The 16,474-nt window shown below is 37.3% G+C and overlaps 1 protein-coding gene across 1 annotated transcript in view; it reads right to left on the minus strand.

Annotated features, from left to right (window-relative positions):
• Positions 1 to 16,474, minus strand: part of RP1 (RP1 axonemal microtubule associated) — a 114,805-nt gene that overhangs the window by 41,171 nt on the left and 57,160 nt on the right. Inside the window, 1 exon segment of the mRNA XM_032713021.1 lies at positions 5,795 to 6,020. Coding sequence (XP_032568912.1) covers positions 5,795 to 6,020 — 226 coding nt within the window.

A 16,474-nucleotide genomic window follows, 5' to 3' on the forward strand; every position in this document is an offset into this window, starting at 1 on the left:
TGAATCAGGGTTTCCAACATAAAAAGGTGATATATTCCTGATCATTCACTGATGGTAAGAAAGAGTTTGGTCCCAGTTTGCAGGCACAGTATATAACTATCAATTCCTTCTGAAGAAATAATGTACAGAATTCAATGACTTATGACATTTTCTTTTGAAAAATATAAACTGTAAGCAAACATCACAGGCTGCTTTGCATTAAAGACTGACTTAATATTTTGATATGTTTTGGAAGAAGAAAACAAACGTAATAAAGAACAATTTGTTTTTGAGAATGTGAAAATGAAAGTTTTCATTGCAGAAATACTGGTCTTTTTCCGATGACTTAGTATAAACTCCTGTCCCGTTTTCATCTCTTTTCAAAGTAATTCTACTAAAAGAGAAGTCATTATTTTAGAATTCTGGTTAAGAGCAGATGAATTCAAGACAAATATATTTATCATTTATTACTCAAAGTATATTAGATAAGCATCCTCCATGTTACAACTATCTGTGCCTAGTGACGTGGGTGTGCCTGCAACCGCACCTTAGTTTGAATCAAGGAACGGAATTTCCTCTTTTCTTCTTTCTGGTGTGCAGCATGGAGTGGTTTTAGAGCAAAAAATCAGATTCTTTTTGGATGAAACTAAACCAGATAATACATTCTAGGAACACAATGATGACAATCTTGCCAAGAATTGGCAGTCAGTCTGTGGGAGCTTTCCTCTAAACTCGTATAAAGAGGACAATGGACACTTAACTAAGTGGGGTTTTTAGCACTAAGCGCTTCACTAAGCAAATTCACTCCCACCAGGCTGCTAGTGTAAACAGAAAAATTGGCCAAAGTGCACAAAAGCTAGAGAGATGTTAAATGATATACAACACTAAAATTGTCAGACTCTTTCTATTCAGTCCTCCCTTAATGATGGCATTCCAAGATAACAGAACAGCTGCAGGTTCGGCCTTTTTTCCATATGACGTGCCCACTTGAATTAAATGGTCATTTTGGCTCAATCTGTCAAACAGCAAGACTGAATGTCTGTGATTTTACTACTTGGTATTTACTACCCAGGTTTCACAAAGATTGTTTGGCATTTTGCCATGACAGAAGGGTAAAGGTTGGTGAGCGCTAAGGCTAAAAGACAACAAAGTCTTAATGGTTGATTGTGGTTAAGAGGAACTATCTTCCTCAGAAGTGGTGTATATATTATTTGAGAAGACACAAATATAAAAACAATATCAGGTATAGACATTTAAATTAAAATTACAGTTCTCACTGTAATCTCCACTAAATGGTATCTATTGTCCACTATTACTCTTTGGAGCAGTAGTCTAAAAATATATATATTCTTCATAACATAGAAGAAAATTATCAGCTCTGAAAAAACACACTTACTAATGAATTTTACAATAGGAAAGAGAAGTTTGACTATTTACCTATGTAGCTGGTGCCTCCTGAGTGATAAAACAGGGATAAAAATTTTGTAGAGCTAACACTTGTGTCCTTACTATTTGCTTTGGTCGTCTTTTGCATTATTTCAGCCAGTAGGCACATCTAAACTTTCTATATTTACCTGCACATTTCTCCAAGTGAAAAAGAATTCTACATATTTTGAGCTGGAATTTTTCCTAATTCAGTCTCAATATTTGTCTTTTATCTCGTAACAGTGCAATTATTCCTTCGATTGTGTGAATAAGAACAGAATACGTTTACCCGTTTATATTCTCATTTGAAGTTTATGTTCATGTAAACACAACAGTAAGAAAATTCAACACTTCTTGTATCACGTACCACTTCGGTTCAAAACTTCAGCCATATCTGAAGACAATCCACGTTAGAATGTGTGAAAATGTTCTGCACATTCACAAAAGAACACAGGTAGATATTGGCAGGGGGCAGTCCAGCTAACACCCTGCTCTGGCTTCTCCCAGGCCTATCACAGGAGCTGTCAGCCCACAGTCTGATGTGGAGCCATCTCTACAACCACAGGGGCACCAGGACAGGCGAAAATCCAACTTAGAGAAAGGGATGCTCTCTTCCAGCCCCTTCAGCAATGTCCCAGGAGAGTCTCAGTCCCAGTGGCTGGGCATGAAACCCAGCACAGTGAGTCAATTTGGAGTATCTGCCATGCTTCTGGGTTTTGCTGCCTAAGGGTGTCCGACACAATATAGGGCCGAGGGGAAGAGAATTTTGTAATTGCACAGGATTTATGAGATGTTTAGGGGAGGAACTAAAGACGGGGAAAGACATGGATCTCCTTCTCACTTGGGGCGGAACAGGTGTTAGAGGGATCGGATCTGTGTGCACATGTGGGTAGGGGGTCTAAGTGCCAGACACTGGACTGAAACCCAGCTGGGGTCATAGATGACAACAGCTGGAGATACTGAAGGGAGTAAAATTGTCAGCGAGTGAAATGGGACCAGGGGTCAAAAACCCATGTCTCTAAGTGCAGGGCCACATGAGCAGTTGAATGCTAGAGGGACCATGGGAGTCCCAGTCAGCTGTCAGACACACCGTGAGGTGCAGGTATCTCTAGGGGTGAGACCTGCTAGGGTGCATGTGTGTCTCAAAGGGGCAGACAGTTCTTTGTGTGCATGCATGTGTGCATATGGGAGAGGGTCTGTACCAGCAGCTGCAGCAGGGCTGCAGCTTCAGGGTGTCATATGTCCAGTTGCCAGCAACTGGGGAGACTGGGATTCAGGGGCAACTGCTGAGCAGAGTGTGTGAGCCCAACTGTTGGAATTATCTACTGTGTACATATCTACACACATATATAGTCCCACTAGTGGGTGCCCATCCTGGTGAGCTAGAGAAGGGAGTGGGATGAGGCTGCTGGTGCAGTGTTTGTGCAACCATCTGTGCAGCTGGCCATTATATGTGGTGTATTCATGTGCACTCTCTTTGTGTGCTGACCAGAAGCACATGCTGAGCCTTGCTGCTGGTTGGACCTGGGGCCATGCAGCTCTGGCACTGAGCTGTCACATCTGGTCTGATTCTTGTAATGCTCCTGTTTTATAAAGCTAAGTCAAAAGCACTCCAAATAAGGTTTCTCTCTCATTTTCATTGAGTGATATTTAAGATTTAACCAGCTCAGGGCATGATTACTAGTTTCCAATACCTATCACTTAGAAAATAGTTGAACAATTTTTCTTTTATTTTGTGCATCGCAATGTAACTAGGCGATGAAACCCTATCAAAACAGCAACAAGTAAACAAACTTGCAAAGTTTAGTAAACTAAAAATATCTAGGACTACCAGAAAAAACCAAAACAAAACAAAACGAGACTACATAGAAAAATCACATAAGAAAACCAGGTTGGAGCAGACCTCCAGGGATCATCCAGTTCAACAGCATGCTTAATTCAGGGACAACTTCAAAGATAGATCAGGTGAAGCTTTTTAAATCTCCAGGGCTGGAAAAGCAAAAGAGAGGATGTAACAGGAAGACGAAAAGGACCCACAGACCTATAAGCCTTGGTAATGTGAAAAAAAATAAGAAAAGAGGGGAGCACAAATGCAGACATATATTGGAGGGTTAAGAAACCTAAGTTAGGAGAGGAAGCTGAGACTGGTGTGATGGAGAGACTGAGAAAGAAGTGAAATCATCACTGGGAGTAGGAGGCCAGGTAGTATTAACTTTTTTAAGTGGCTGAGGGATGGTCAGAAAAACTAAGAGGGGTTACCATGGTGAGAAATTTGGATGGAAAAGAAGAATATTCAAAGAGGAAGGTGAAGAAAAACTAAAAGATTCAGGAAATAAATTCAGATCTTAAGAAGAGATGCTAGAAAAAGAGAAAGCCAAGGAATCAAAAATCAACTCTAAGGCTTTGGGTCCATATTGGTTGCATAGTAGACTTTTGCTGGGGAAAGGGAGAAAAAGAATAAGATAAAAATTACCCTTTCTTCTAAGAGGAAGCTGAACAATAGGATAAGTGTTAAAGAACAGAAGTTTAAAAAAAGTGCAAAAAGTGCCTTTTGTCCTTAGTTTACATTTATTCTTTTTGTTTAAATTTTCTAGGATATCGCTTTTATATTTAAGCAAATCTAATATGACCAGAAGATAACAGATTGAATTGGAAGTACAGGATACAAATTACCAAATAATATCAGATCATCACTGAGTAATTACCGCTACATTGTTTCTTCTGCTGGAGAAAGTGACTTGATGTGATTTGTACAGTACTTGTAAGCAATTAGGTTTTAAATGAAAAATGCAAATGGATAGTGTTTCATTTGCTTGTTCTTGAGAAAATAAGTAGGAAATCCTTTGGATTCCTTTCTGAGTTTATATTGATGTTCAATTTAAATATACCCAAAATCAATAATTAATTAGTAAATTTAAATTTTCAGGAAATTTCCAAATTTTTTAATGTATCTTTTCTTACATACTTGAGACATATATTTTAATTAAGATAATGTTCCTGCAAGCATAAGGAAATATACAGTAATATAATAATTAAAGAGTAAATGAATGTGCTGTTTTAAATATATTCCCAGCCTTTGATAGAACTGACTTGATTTTTCACGTAGAAATACTTAATTGGAGTGCACCTACCAGAATATTAGTACTTCTCTATGAATGGCTATCTCAGACTACATAATACAGATTTGAATTATTGATGTTGAATCGATTGTTTGTGCAACTGAATTGGTCTCTGCACTATTTTCCTATTGCCCCAGTATACCACATATATGCCACTGTGAGTGTATTATGGTACTGTGATACATGTTAGTGGTCATAGGGCCTGATTCAACCAGGTCCTATTTTTTCAAATCTTTTTTTTAAAGTCAGTAAATATTCTGCATAACAATTTTTAAAAAGTGAAGAAAATAAAAAAGACCAGAGGGAAAATATGAGCTAGCTCATACATGTTCCTCAGCATCTTCTGGCCATTCTAATAATACATTCACACATCACAGTCTTAATGTTTTTTTTCAGAGAATTATATTCTTTCTACTTGAACATTTTCACTTCTTTGATATTTTCTTCTGAAATGATTTGTAACTAAGTGCATGATGATATTTTTTTATGTTCAAACACTGATTCCTTGCAAAATTCACTGCATCAGTTTGAATGCAATTCGCTGTATGGTAGCACATATCTATGTAATGTCAAACATTATTGGCCATCAGCTGCATTGTTGTCATTCTATACATAAAGAGAATTCTATTTAAAAAAAAAGAAATCATGCTAAGTGATTATACCAAATCCCTATTCCTTCATAAAGGCCCAGGACTTTTTAAACAATAATCTTATATGATGGGCTATTTCCTACTTCACTTGAAGAGAACAAAGTGTGTCAAAGCTATCGTAAACTTTGAAGTACCAAAGTGTCACCCTGCAGCTAACAATTCCTGTGTGAATGGTTGTGACCTGAGCCTGATTTGAAAAACACGTGTGATGATTCAGATAATGGATTTCTAGTAAAGAATATTTTATGCAGTACAAGAAACGATTATATCAAACTTGACAAAAGGAACTGGATGTCACATAACACTATGTACCTCGATATACCTTGATTTTCTTCCTGATTCCATTCTTTAAAGAGCAGAATTTGCCAATGATGTACAGGCACTCTGAGACATCAAAAATTGTATAGGGGTTACATGCACTGGCCACAGATATTATTCTGATTTTGGGAAGGAAAGAATTGAGGTTAAGTGATCACTTCCTACTTCTGTGGAGCTAGAAAGTAACTGGAAGGGATTGCTTCATGGTCACGCTGGCTTTTGGGCAGTCTGCCCTGGTAGAAACATGAAAAGCTGTCATAAACTCACAGGATATGGCTATGATCTAAAATACTGAGCACGTACATGGCAAAAGCTCCTTTGCAGGGTTTCTTATTGCCACTTCTCTCCACGTATCACCTTCATCCTTGTCTTCCGCAAGCCAGCACTCTATGGGGAGACAAATCTCTTCATCAGAACAAGGGACTGCTCTTTCAAGTTTGACTTCCTTCAGGTACCAACTGGGATCATCTCCAGTGTTGTCATGGCCAATGCGGATTTTATATAGCTGCCCAAGATCTCCGAGATTAACCTGTAATGAAGAAAAAAAAATACAGATTTTAATAACAAATTACTGGGCTGTCTTTTAGCCATCCTTATACCGAACATGCAAGCTAAATGTGTGGCTAATGTGGACTAGAGTAATGGGTTTTTCAGAAAATGAAGCCTTAATATACAATGAATCCCAGAGCAGTCGAGCAGAAGCCTATGGAGTAGTCTGCAAGTGTAATTTTATTGACTTCAGTACCATATTATTTAAAGTGACTAAAGGGTTCAGACATTCCAGTCTGGTTTTAGACCTCTTCACAGAATCCAGTTTCTAGTGTTATAATGTAAATCTCTATTTCTAGACAAATACTTTAACAAGCAGAAATAAGTTCAGTCATTGCTGCATGAAATAATATGTTTGGAATCCACACAGTTATCATCAGCAGAGCGCTATTAACTATTCCTATCACTTATCAGTCTGCTAGGTTTTTCTTTGACTTCTATTTTCATGTGCACTGGTGTCAGGGTTAACTGTTTCTGTAAGTGCTGATGCCACACTGCAGCAAATTTAAGAAATAAAACATGACTATGTAACATTGAAAACTGCAGCCTTGAAATAAGAGCAACTATGTTTTGGGTTGCAGAAGTTTCTTGAGCAATGTTGATGGCAAGAACCTAAGCACAAAAGCAGGGTTAACAACTTTAATTTTCAGTACTGTGTTTGAAAGATCATGGTATTTGGGAAAAAAATCAGTGAGAAAAAAACCCAGAAAAAATAGTTGTTTCTTTTACCATTTTACCAATTTTGTACTTTCTCTCATCAAAACAAAAAACAAACAAACAAAAAAAAGCTTGACAAACAGTTAACACCAACATTGTCCCAGTAGTCCAAATCAACAAAAAAGATTAACTAAGGTCTGTGTTTGAAGGTCTGTTGTGTCTGTTCTGGCTGGTAATATTGATGTCTGCCTCAGAGTGAGAGTTTCCCCTTCAATATTCTTTACAAAGGAAGACAACAAGGTGATGCTCCTTGTCTCCGTGGAGCCAGGAAATGTCAGAGACACCAGAGACATATCACTTTCACTCTTTTGTCAAAACATTTTCCGAGGCAATGACACAGGTTAGTGTAACACTGACATTTCTTGGTCACACCATCACAGAAGAGAGTCTTGCAGCCCTAATTGAACACCATTTCCTTGAATCCGTGCGGTGAGCCTGGCACAATTCAGTCTCATAGAGTGAGATCATGACACCTATGCTAGTAGTATAAAGTCTGCACAGAGTCACACTTATGACTATAGTAGTAGGTTTTGCTATATTAAAACAGTATGTTAAAGTAAGATGTGCTAACTGAAGGTATAACTATAGCATTAACACAATAAAACCACGTACATCAAAAATATGTCGCTAATATTCACAGCAGAATTACAGCAACAGATAAAAAGCACTCTGAAACTAGCCAAAAATGTAGTCAGCACACAGGCTAAGTTGCCATAAAAACCCTGTCACCCAGCTACAAAACAGAGACCGCTGCAGTGGGCAAGGGACTGCTAAGGTTGCCTTGCAAATAAATAGAAAAATATATTAGAACTCTCACCCTTTATTGCAAACTGAATAAAGTGTGATGCTCTCCTGAAATCTAGGCACTGGCTGCTATTTGTGGTGCAGAAATGTTAAAGGGCAATTTAGTAAATAAAACATTGAAACCTTATGATCTCATCTCCATGATTAAATTCTGGCATAACCCTGTTGAAAGAGAAGCATCACAGCCATTTTTTGTACAGTATTCATTGCCACGATTCTTAGTCAGGACTAGGAAACTCTGTCAAAGAGCCTCTTTCAACTTCTGAAGCACCTAATTAGTCTTTTGTCTATGAAGCAAACTGAAACTATTGATAAAGCAAATTGTACATATCTATAGTACACATCATATGAGATGGCTCAAAAGTGAAGCTATAATTTTCTTAATGATATTTATTTATCATATTATGCTAAAGTGAATTTTTTTTTTTAGAAGTCTAAGATGGTAGGTATATTTCCATGTGAATTCCCCTGCAATGACCAGGGACATCTTCCACTAGACCAGGTTTCTCAGAATCCCATCCAAACTGATCATCAGTGATTCCAGGGATGAGGCATCCACCACTTCTCTGGGCAACCCGTTCCAGTGTTTCCCCACCCTCATTGTAAAACTTCTTCCTTATATGCAGTCTAAAACTACTCTCTTTTAGTTAAAAGCCATTAGCTGTCACCCTATCACAACAGGCCCTGCCAAAAGTCTATCCTCATCTTTCTTATAATCACAAAATCAAAAAATCATCAAGGTTGGAAGAGACCTTCAAGATCATCTAGCACCACCATAATCACCCCTAAACCATATCCCCAAGTGCCACATCCAGACACCTCTAGAACACTTCCAGAGACAGTGACTCCATGATGTTCCTGGAGAAATTATTCTAATGTGTAACCACTCTGCCAGTGAAAAAATTTTTTTCTAATATATAATCTGAACCTCCCATATTGCAACTTATGGCCTTTTCCTCTTGTCCTTTCACTTGAGACTGACCCCCATCTCACTACAACCTTCTTTCATGAAACTGGTCTAGACAGACAACACCCATAGCCTTTCCCTCACACTAAGGGAGTCAGGTTGGTCAAGTAGGACTTGCCTTTCAATCAACGCATGTTGATTGGGCCTGATCCAGTGATTGTCCTGCATATGTCATGCAATGGCACTCAGGGTGATCTGCTCCATGACCTTCCCTGGCACCAAGGTCGTGCTGACAGGCCTGTAGTTCCCAAGATCATCCTTCCGACCCTTCTTGCAGATGGGTGTTACATTTGCTAATTTCCAGTCCCTTTTAAAAGACTGGAGATGAGCCCCTTTTAAGTACTGAAATACGAAATAAAGTCTCCCTAGAGCCTCCTCTTCTTCAGGCTGAACATCCCCAACTCTCTCAGACTTTCTTCATAGCAGAGGTGCTATAGCCAGATGACCATTTTTGTGGTCCTCCTCCTCCTGCTGTTCTCCAGCAGACCTATTTCCTTCTTGTGCTAGGGACCCCAGAGCTGGATACAGTACTCCAGGTGGGGTCTCACCAGAGCAGAACAGAGGGGTAGAATCACCTCCCTTGTCCTATCAGCCACATAGCAGTGGATGTTTGGCAGACCACTGGTACAACTGAAGAAAAGAGATTACAAAAATGAGCACATGCAGGAGACCTGACCCAAAAAAAACCAAAAACTACCAAAAAAAAATAAATCAAACAAAATAAAAAGGGAACAGAAAGCTCTGTCCAGACTATTAGGTTTTTGAAAAATCTCAAAAAATAATTAAAAACACAGAACACTGCCAAGCTGTTAACATGCTTAGCAATACACTTAATATTTTTGCTTAATATTCTGTTTCTGCCTAATTGTTTATGGGTGTTCTTGGGGGGGGGGGGTGTAATTGTGTTTATTCTTGCATGGAAATTAAGACAAGAATGTCAATGGCAGAGAGCAAATCAACTGTATATGATGTTCTGGAAGATGTATAATACAATTACAAATTTAGTTTCAGTACCAGTTTCATTTTTGGAACAATTTATCTTGCTGTCAGATCAGATATCACATTGGTCTCTCAGTGGTATTGACTTGCTAACATGTTAGCTTTTGTCAATTGGAATCCTGTCAAATGTATGTCAAATTTTGCTTTTACAGTGAAATGCAGAGGAAAACACTCTTATAACACAGTAGAACTAATGATATTCTTTTGACAACATAAACACTCTGTCTTAAGGTTGCTTCTTTATTTCCAGTGTTGACTAAATTGCCTTGAACTTCTGCATGACTTGAATGCAACCTGGCATCTAGAAATTCCCTTTCACAGCCAGAACATTATGAAAAAAGTTGTAAAACAAAGTTGACTTTTTTGCCCTCATAAACAACTTGCTTACAGAAACCTTAGTCTAGCTACTCTGTATTCCAGCACCACAGGTGTAAAAGTAACATTCAATTTTATATGGAAATAGCTATTCTGATAAAAAAGCAATAAAAGTCAAAGGAGGAAAGAATGGGTCCAGGACTAAAGCATTGTTCTGAAAATCAAGCAACTAGATTCTACTCCTGAATCTTCTTTAGGCTTTCTGAGAAACATTACATAGTTCACAAGCCCTCTTTGATTCACTTTCTCAACTATACAACAAGAAAAACATGCACGTGTCATGCAAAGCTCTCTTCATAAATGTTGAGATCCTCAAGGAAAGACACAAGTTGAAAATTCTGTATTTTTTTCTAAAATTTTCTGTTCATTTTGGGTTAGTTGCTGTTTTTCCATAACTCAATTGAGAGATCAAAAATTATCAATTGTAATTCTCTTGACTAACTTTGTAGAGCTCATATTTTTGCTCAAGGATGATGTGATCTCATTTACAGTCACCTGGTCTCTCATATAATCATGCAATTTCTGTTGTGACTAGTAGAATTTGTGCAGACAGAATAAGAGAGGAATAGCAACAACCTTCTCAGCAAATATGTTGTAAATCTACTGAAGAATGTGGCGAATATAATAAAGACTCTCCTCCACTGCACTGTGAGTGGATATTGCAGGAACTCAAACCTCCTAAATGACAACGGTACACAGAGATAGACGGCTGATGTGTTTTGGGATAGTTCTACACTGCCCTGAACAAACCTGTTAATAGTCCTAGCCACTGTGCACCTGAGTTAGCACAGCAGTCCCTCAGACCGACCAGTGTCCTGCTTCTCATGACACTCTGCTGCTGGTGAGCACTGACCAGCAGTGTTGCAGCATAAGTAGCAGCTTGAGACTAATCTTTGCTGTTCTCTGCAACAGAGCATTGTCAAAATCGTCAGACATCAAGCCCTCAACCAAAGCACATGGTCAAACCATTGCAGAGTTTCAAACATCCGTTGATTAAACATATTAAAAATTGGCTTGCAAAGTGTCTTCCTGTAGATTCTTCAGCTTGATGTAGTAGAGTTTGGACATGGATGGAAATTCAAAGTCAGGTTCAATTTTGATGTGGCTTACATCAGCCACATATAGAACGTAAATAAGACCTAAGCTGCAGAGATAACAAACAAGGGCATGGAAACACAGATATCTCATTGAGGTCAAGAAATATCACAAACATCAGGTATATTGATTTTCTTAGGGATGGCCTATTACAGAGATCTTCTAGAAATGCCAACATTATGCTCTTCGTAGCGAAAGTTTTTATAAAACATTTGAATAATCATCTACACTTCATTTGTTGGTTGATTGTGAAACTCCTTCTGATGCATCAACCGATTTGCATCAAGTTCTGTGATAAGTTCTAAAGGGGATGGACCTCATACAGACCTTGCTTATGTGACAGACTGCCAGTACTTAATAACCTTAATAATACCATTGTGGCTACAATGATAGTGGGAATTCTACTATTTTTGTAGCATTTTTCTTCACTGTTATAGCAAATAATACAAACACATCATATTTTATAGTATCAGTACCAGTACATATTATTGAAAAAACCGTCCACTACTTTCAAAAGGGCCACATTTTCAAACACAGCCACTTTGCTTCAGTCACAGTCATATTCTAAAAGTTTGCAAGCAGTTAAACTAGATTGACCTGCTAATCCATACACCTATACACTTTGCACATTGCTGCTATTTATTTTTGTACAAGCATAGGACTAAATTATCTTCTTACCAAAGGCAATGGGAACATTTTCATTGAATCATGCATTAGACAACTTTGCCTTATTTTTTGAAATTGAGGATTAACGAAACTCATATTTTACAATTTGTCTCTCAGCATAAATTGAAATCCAGGTTTATCATCAAGAAGTTCTTCCTAAAGAGGATGCAAGGACTAAATTTTAATTCCACTTCTAAATGAGCTATGCAAATACACTTTTCAGTCCCTGGCATACCTGTGATATTTTGAGTGGAGTCAGTATGACCTATTTTCATGTACTTAAGATGTTTAGCTAAGTGAAAAGTGAAGTATTTCCTTGTCTGAACAGAAAACTGTTCAGTGGAAAGATACTTCCATAAAAGGGTGGAAACAATACATGTAATAACCCCATTTCTCTTTTATATACTGCAATAAGCAAAATAATGTCACTGCATTCATGTTGTACATAAAGTATCCTGCAATCTCTTTGAGATAAACTCAGGCTAGCATGAAAATCATTTGGATAAATCAACACTTCAGAGGCAGCTGCACCAAAGTCCCAATTTCTAACACATACACTAGATAACATGTTCAACAGACAGTTATTAATTTCATGTAAGGCCACTTCATTAACAGAATTTTAGAGAAGTCATGCACAGCAACTGGATTCCCAAAAGAAATAAAAATCATTGACTTCATTAGTTTAACTTCTACAGCATCTGCATATAATGAAGAAATCTTTGGAAGTAGAAGATATTTTTTAATTGTGAGCATTCAGCTAATAACTGTTGCCAAAAATATAATAACTAATATATCAGTGTAGTACCCATGATCTACCCATGGTGCTTGCTTTTTCCAGATGTCTGAATTCAGCCAACTTGTTAATTATGCCCAAGAAACTTGACACAGCTACATACTAAGTAAAGAATTAGAGTATGTCACAGGTGTTCGCACAGAAACTTAACAGTCTCATGAAAAAGGGTGAATATAGACATGCAAGGAGTAGGATTAAAGGCCACACAAAAATAAGCAATATTTTTTCCCACTTCATAGTTGCTTTGGTCACAAAAATAAACTGGATAAACAAATACTTCTCATTGCACACTGACAGTTAAACACTTTCTTTTCCAGTCCACTCAAGCTCTGACAGAACTTTTTTTTTAGTGGGTGATTAATCAAATTATTCTAACACCAAGTACATATGTGTATATATATATATATACACAGTCAATACATACATATATCTATGCATGTCTCTATATATCTATCTATATACACTCCATATTGCAGTACATACAGAATAATTACTGAACAATAGCACCACATTCCCCACTCCCAGTTCTTGAAGATGAGATGAGTTGTGTTTTTCTCCAAGATTGTTTGTGAGTTCTTTACAAACATTCTATGATGTTTTATTGGAACAAGTTAAATTTTGCTTCATGCACAGACTGTAGCTGATGGAGATCATTTTACATACTTCTCCTTTTTATCTCAGTAAGGAATGAGGTTCATCTTGTCATCATATGCATTTCACAGACAGAGACAGTTTCAAGTCGAGTTAAAGCCATGAGTATGATTGTTTTGTGCTGCCTTAAGCATCTCTGACTAAAGCCTGGGTTTCCCTATGTTTTATTCCACTGTTTCTGGACCTAAATGGCTGCTATGGCAAACAGAGACAGCTGGAAAATAACAGGACACAAGCTATGACCAGTTTTTAGGCATTGTCAGTCTCATGGTTAAGAGAGTGGATAGCTACATCAGTGCTTGTGTTAACTTCTGCAATCTTCCCAGTTCAGAAGGATTCTCACTGAGCTCATTTCAGGCTCTTTTATTCGAACAATAGGAGGAAAAGCATGAAAATGGATTTGTTTCAACCTATTTTTACAACATTTAGTTTTCTCCTCACTGCTTCTCATTTTACTTTAGAGATCTCAGTTTTGACTCATGAATGAATAACTATGAATCCAGGGTAGAGGAATGAAAGACACGCAATGAAACACAACAGATTCTTAGAGTCTGTAGGGTTGATTCTAAAGAAAGGAGTTTTAATTATTCGTGTATAGGTTATTTAAAATCACTGATTATTGTATTTAAACAGGAGGAAACCAAAATAAAAAACAGCAAATAAACTTCTAAGTGTACCACCTTCATGTAATGCAGTACAGCCTAAGGTGCACCTCATGAACACAATTCTTTACAAACAAAGAACATTTAACTGGAAGGAAAAAGGCTGGGTTTAGAGCTTTAACAATCTTATCACGGGAACACTGTTTATTAATTTTTATGATCAAGTACCTCTGCAAGTATTAGGAGGAGACCTGCTTTTCATGTACCCATACTATTTTCTGGTATTTGCCCTGATAGAGCATAGCAGTGTTTAAAGGATTATTTATACAGATGAGGAAACTTTAAATCATGTGACTGGATGTGGCATTGTCTTTACAAATTAGAGAAATGGGTTCATGCAGCAAAATTCCCATCAGGGATAGATTCCTGTTTCCAATTCTCCTAAAATATAATGCATACTCCATGTTCTGTACTTGCAAACATGGAACAACTACCTTCCCTAGAAAGACAGCCACCAACTACAAAATATAAAATAAGATTAAAGATTTTGAAAATCTATTAGGAAAAAATTCCAGCCTTTCTAGTAGTTTAATATAGTATTATTTAAGATAAACTGGACAATGTGTCAAGATTGGTAAGACCAACACTACCCTAAAGAGATTGCAGAGCTGATAATGAAGCAAACTCACAAAGCAAAGCATGGAAAAATTCTTGTTAAGGAAGTACTAGGTCCTGCCACTATCAACTAAGATAAGCAGTATTTTGAAAGCAGATCTGCAGAACCAGTCAGTGCTTTTACTGACTTCATTATTACTGGAGCAGCAGAACTTGTACCTGAAGGTATGGAATTATTATGTATTGAAGTAATAAAAATTGAGAGATTGCAGCTGGCTTTTACTGAAGATAATAGGCTTACAGACTTCTGCTTAGTTCTCTTTGACACAGAAGGGAATATTTGGCATGACCAAACATTAAAAGAATACTTATAAAAAGAATTTCTTTATCAAACAGTGTGTACACTCATAAGAGATAATTCACCATGTTTCAAAGAATGATGATGCAGAATACAGGGCTACAGAAAATATAATTTACAATATAATTAAAGCTTCAATGTCTTGAGCAACTCAACATTCTGCCAAAATCAGTATTTTTGAAATACTGAGAAGTAATCAGGGACTGTGATGACACCAGAGGAAAATGCAGGAAACAGATCACACTTGTAATGAAAGCTGTAACTTATGGTAGATTGATATCCCTTTACTGGAGGAGGAATGACTCTCATTAGAAAAATTATGCCCTAAAAACTATGCTTGAATAGCAAGAGAAGCAGAAAACTGTAGCCTAGAAGTAGTTTCTTGGAACATGCAGGAACAATTGTAGAGCAGAAAGGGAAATCCACCAAAGTTAAACACTGTTATTTTAATGTTCCCATATTGTTCATCCCAGACATACCCATCTGTAGGAAAAATTGCTAGGCCTCGAGGGCAAATATTGTGCAGTTTACACATGACTGTCTGGTGAAAACCTAGAACCCAAGTCTCCAGTCAGAAACATGAACTCTCTCCGTCACACAATATCTGTAAATTACCTTCAGTGAATACCATCATATAGAGATCTCCAAGGGTAATAGCCTTCTTACACTCTACCTACACTACACTGGAGTCTGGCCAGTTTTTAATTTAACTTACACAAACCTTAATCAGAGATTGCCAAGGTTAATGAAGTTATGCTGGCTTTATACAGCAATACAAGTAACATGAAGATCAAGTTCTAGATGAGCAATTAAATCTCAGATGGATATAAAGGAGCACAAGTTGATTCACTCGAGCTTTAATAACTTTCTTTCTTTTTTCATTATTTTTATCTTTACTGAATATTCATTATTTACTTTTAGGTTACTATGCAGTTGACTGTACTTTCTATCAGACTACTACTCTTGATTTTTATTCAGACAATCCAGTATGGTTTTGTCTCATTCTCTTTGTATAGCCAATTCTCTGTCATTTCTTATGGTTTTATTTTTGACCAGAGGGATTTTGAGATGATATGGTACTTTGATTGTTTTTGTGAGGCATGATTGAACTTTATTTTTTTCCATTATATTATGCTGAACTCTCGCAGCTCCTTGCATCAGTTAACACTTCGTTTAAAAAAAAAATGTTACCTAGAGTTTAAATAACCTTCGAATATGCAGCACATTTCTACACAAATACTGCAAATCAAGGGCCATTTAGTCAAGATGGTTCCCAAACTTAATAGATTAAACTAGTAATCAAAAGTAAGAGGTGCTATCCAATTTTTCTGCAATTCCACACGTTTTAGAATTACTGATGTTATTATACGATGCTCTTAAAGCTGGAAAACTGTGGGAGTACAGGAGAAGTTTGACTATGAGCAATGGAAAAAGGACGTAGAAATATGTGAAGAAATCTGCGGAACCCCTGTGCAAAACACCTTCTTTACATTCGTCTAAGGAACGTTCATACACTTCATATTCATGTTCATGTTTAATGTTTGTTGTATTTCATCCTTCATTGTACCCTTACTCCTCAGTTTTTTATAAAATCCCTCAGTGTTCTGTACCCCAGTTTTCTCCCTTTCCCCTGATTGGTTAGGATTTGCTGCACTGCAGTACCTAATTAATTAGTAATCCCTTATGGTTATCTCCTCCCATTTTCCCCCTTCATTGGTTCATATTAGCATACTCCTCCCCAACTCCTCCCTAGTTCCGCCTACTTTTCCAGTACCTTCGGTTCCCTATTTTA

Source organism: Chiroxiphia lanceolata, chromosome 1 (genome assembly GCF_009829145.1).
Source record: "Chiroxiphia lanceolata isolate bChiLan1 chromosome 1, bChiLan1.pri, whole genome shotgun sequence".
NCBI classification, from domain to species: Eukaryota; Metazoa; Chordata; class Aves; order Passeriformes; family Pipridae; genus Chiroxiphia; species Chiroxiphia lanceolata.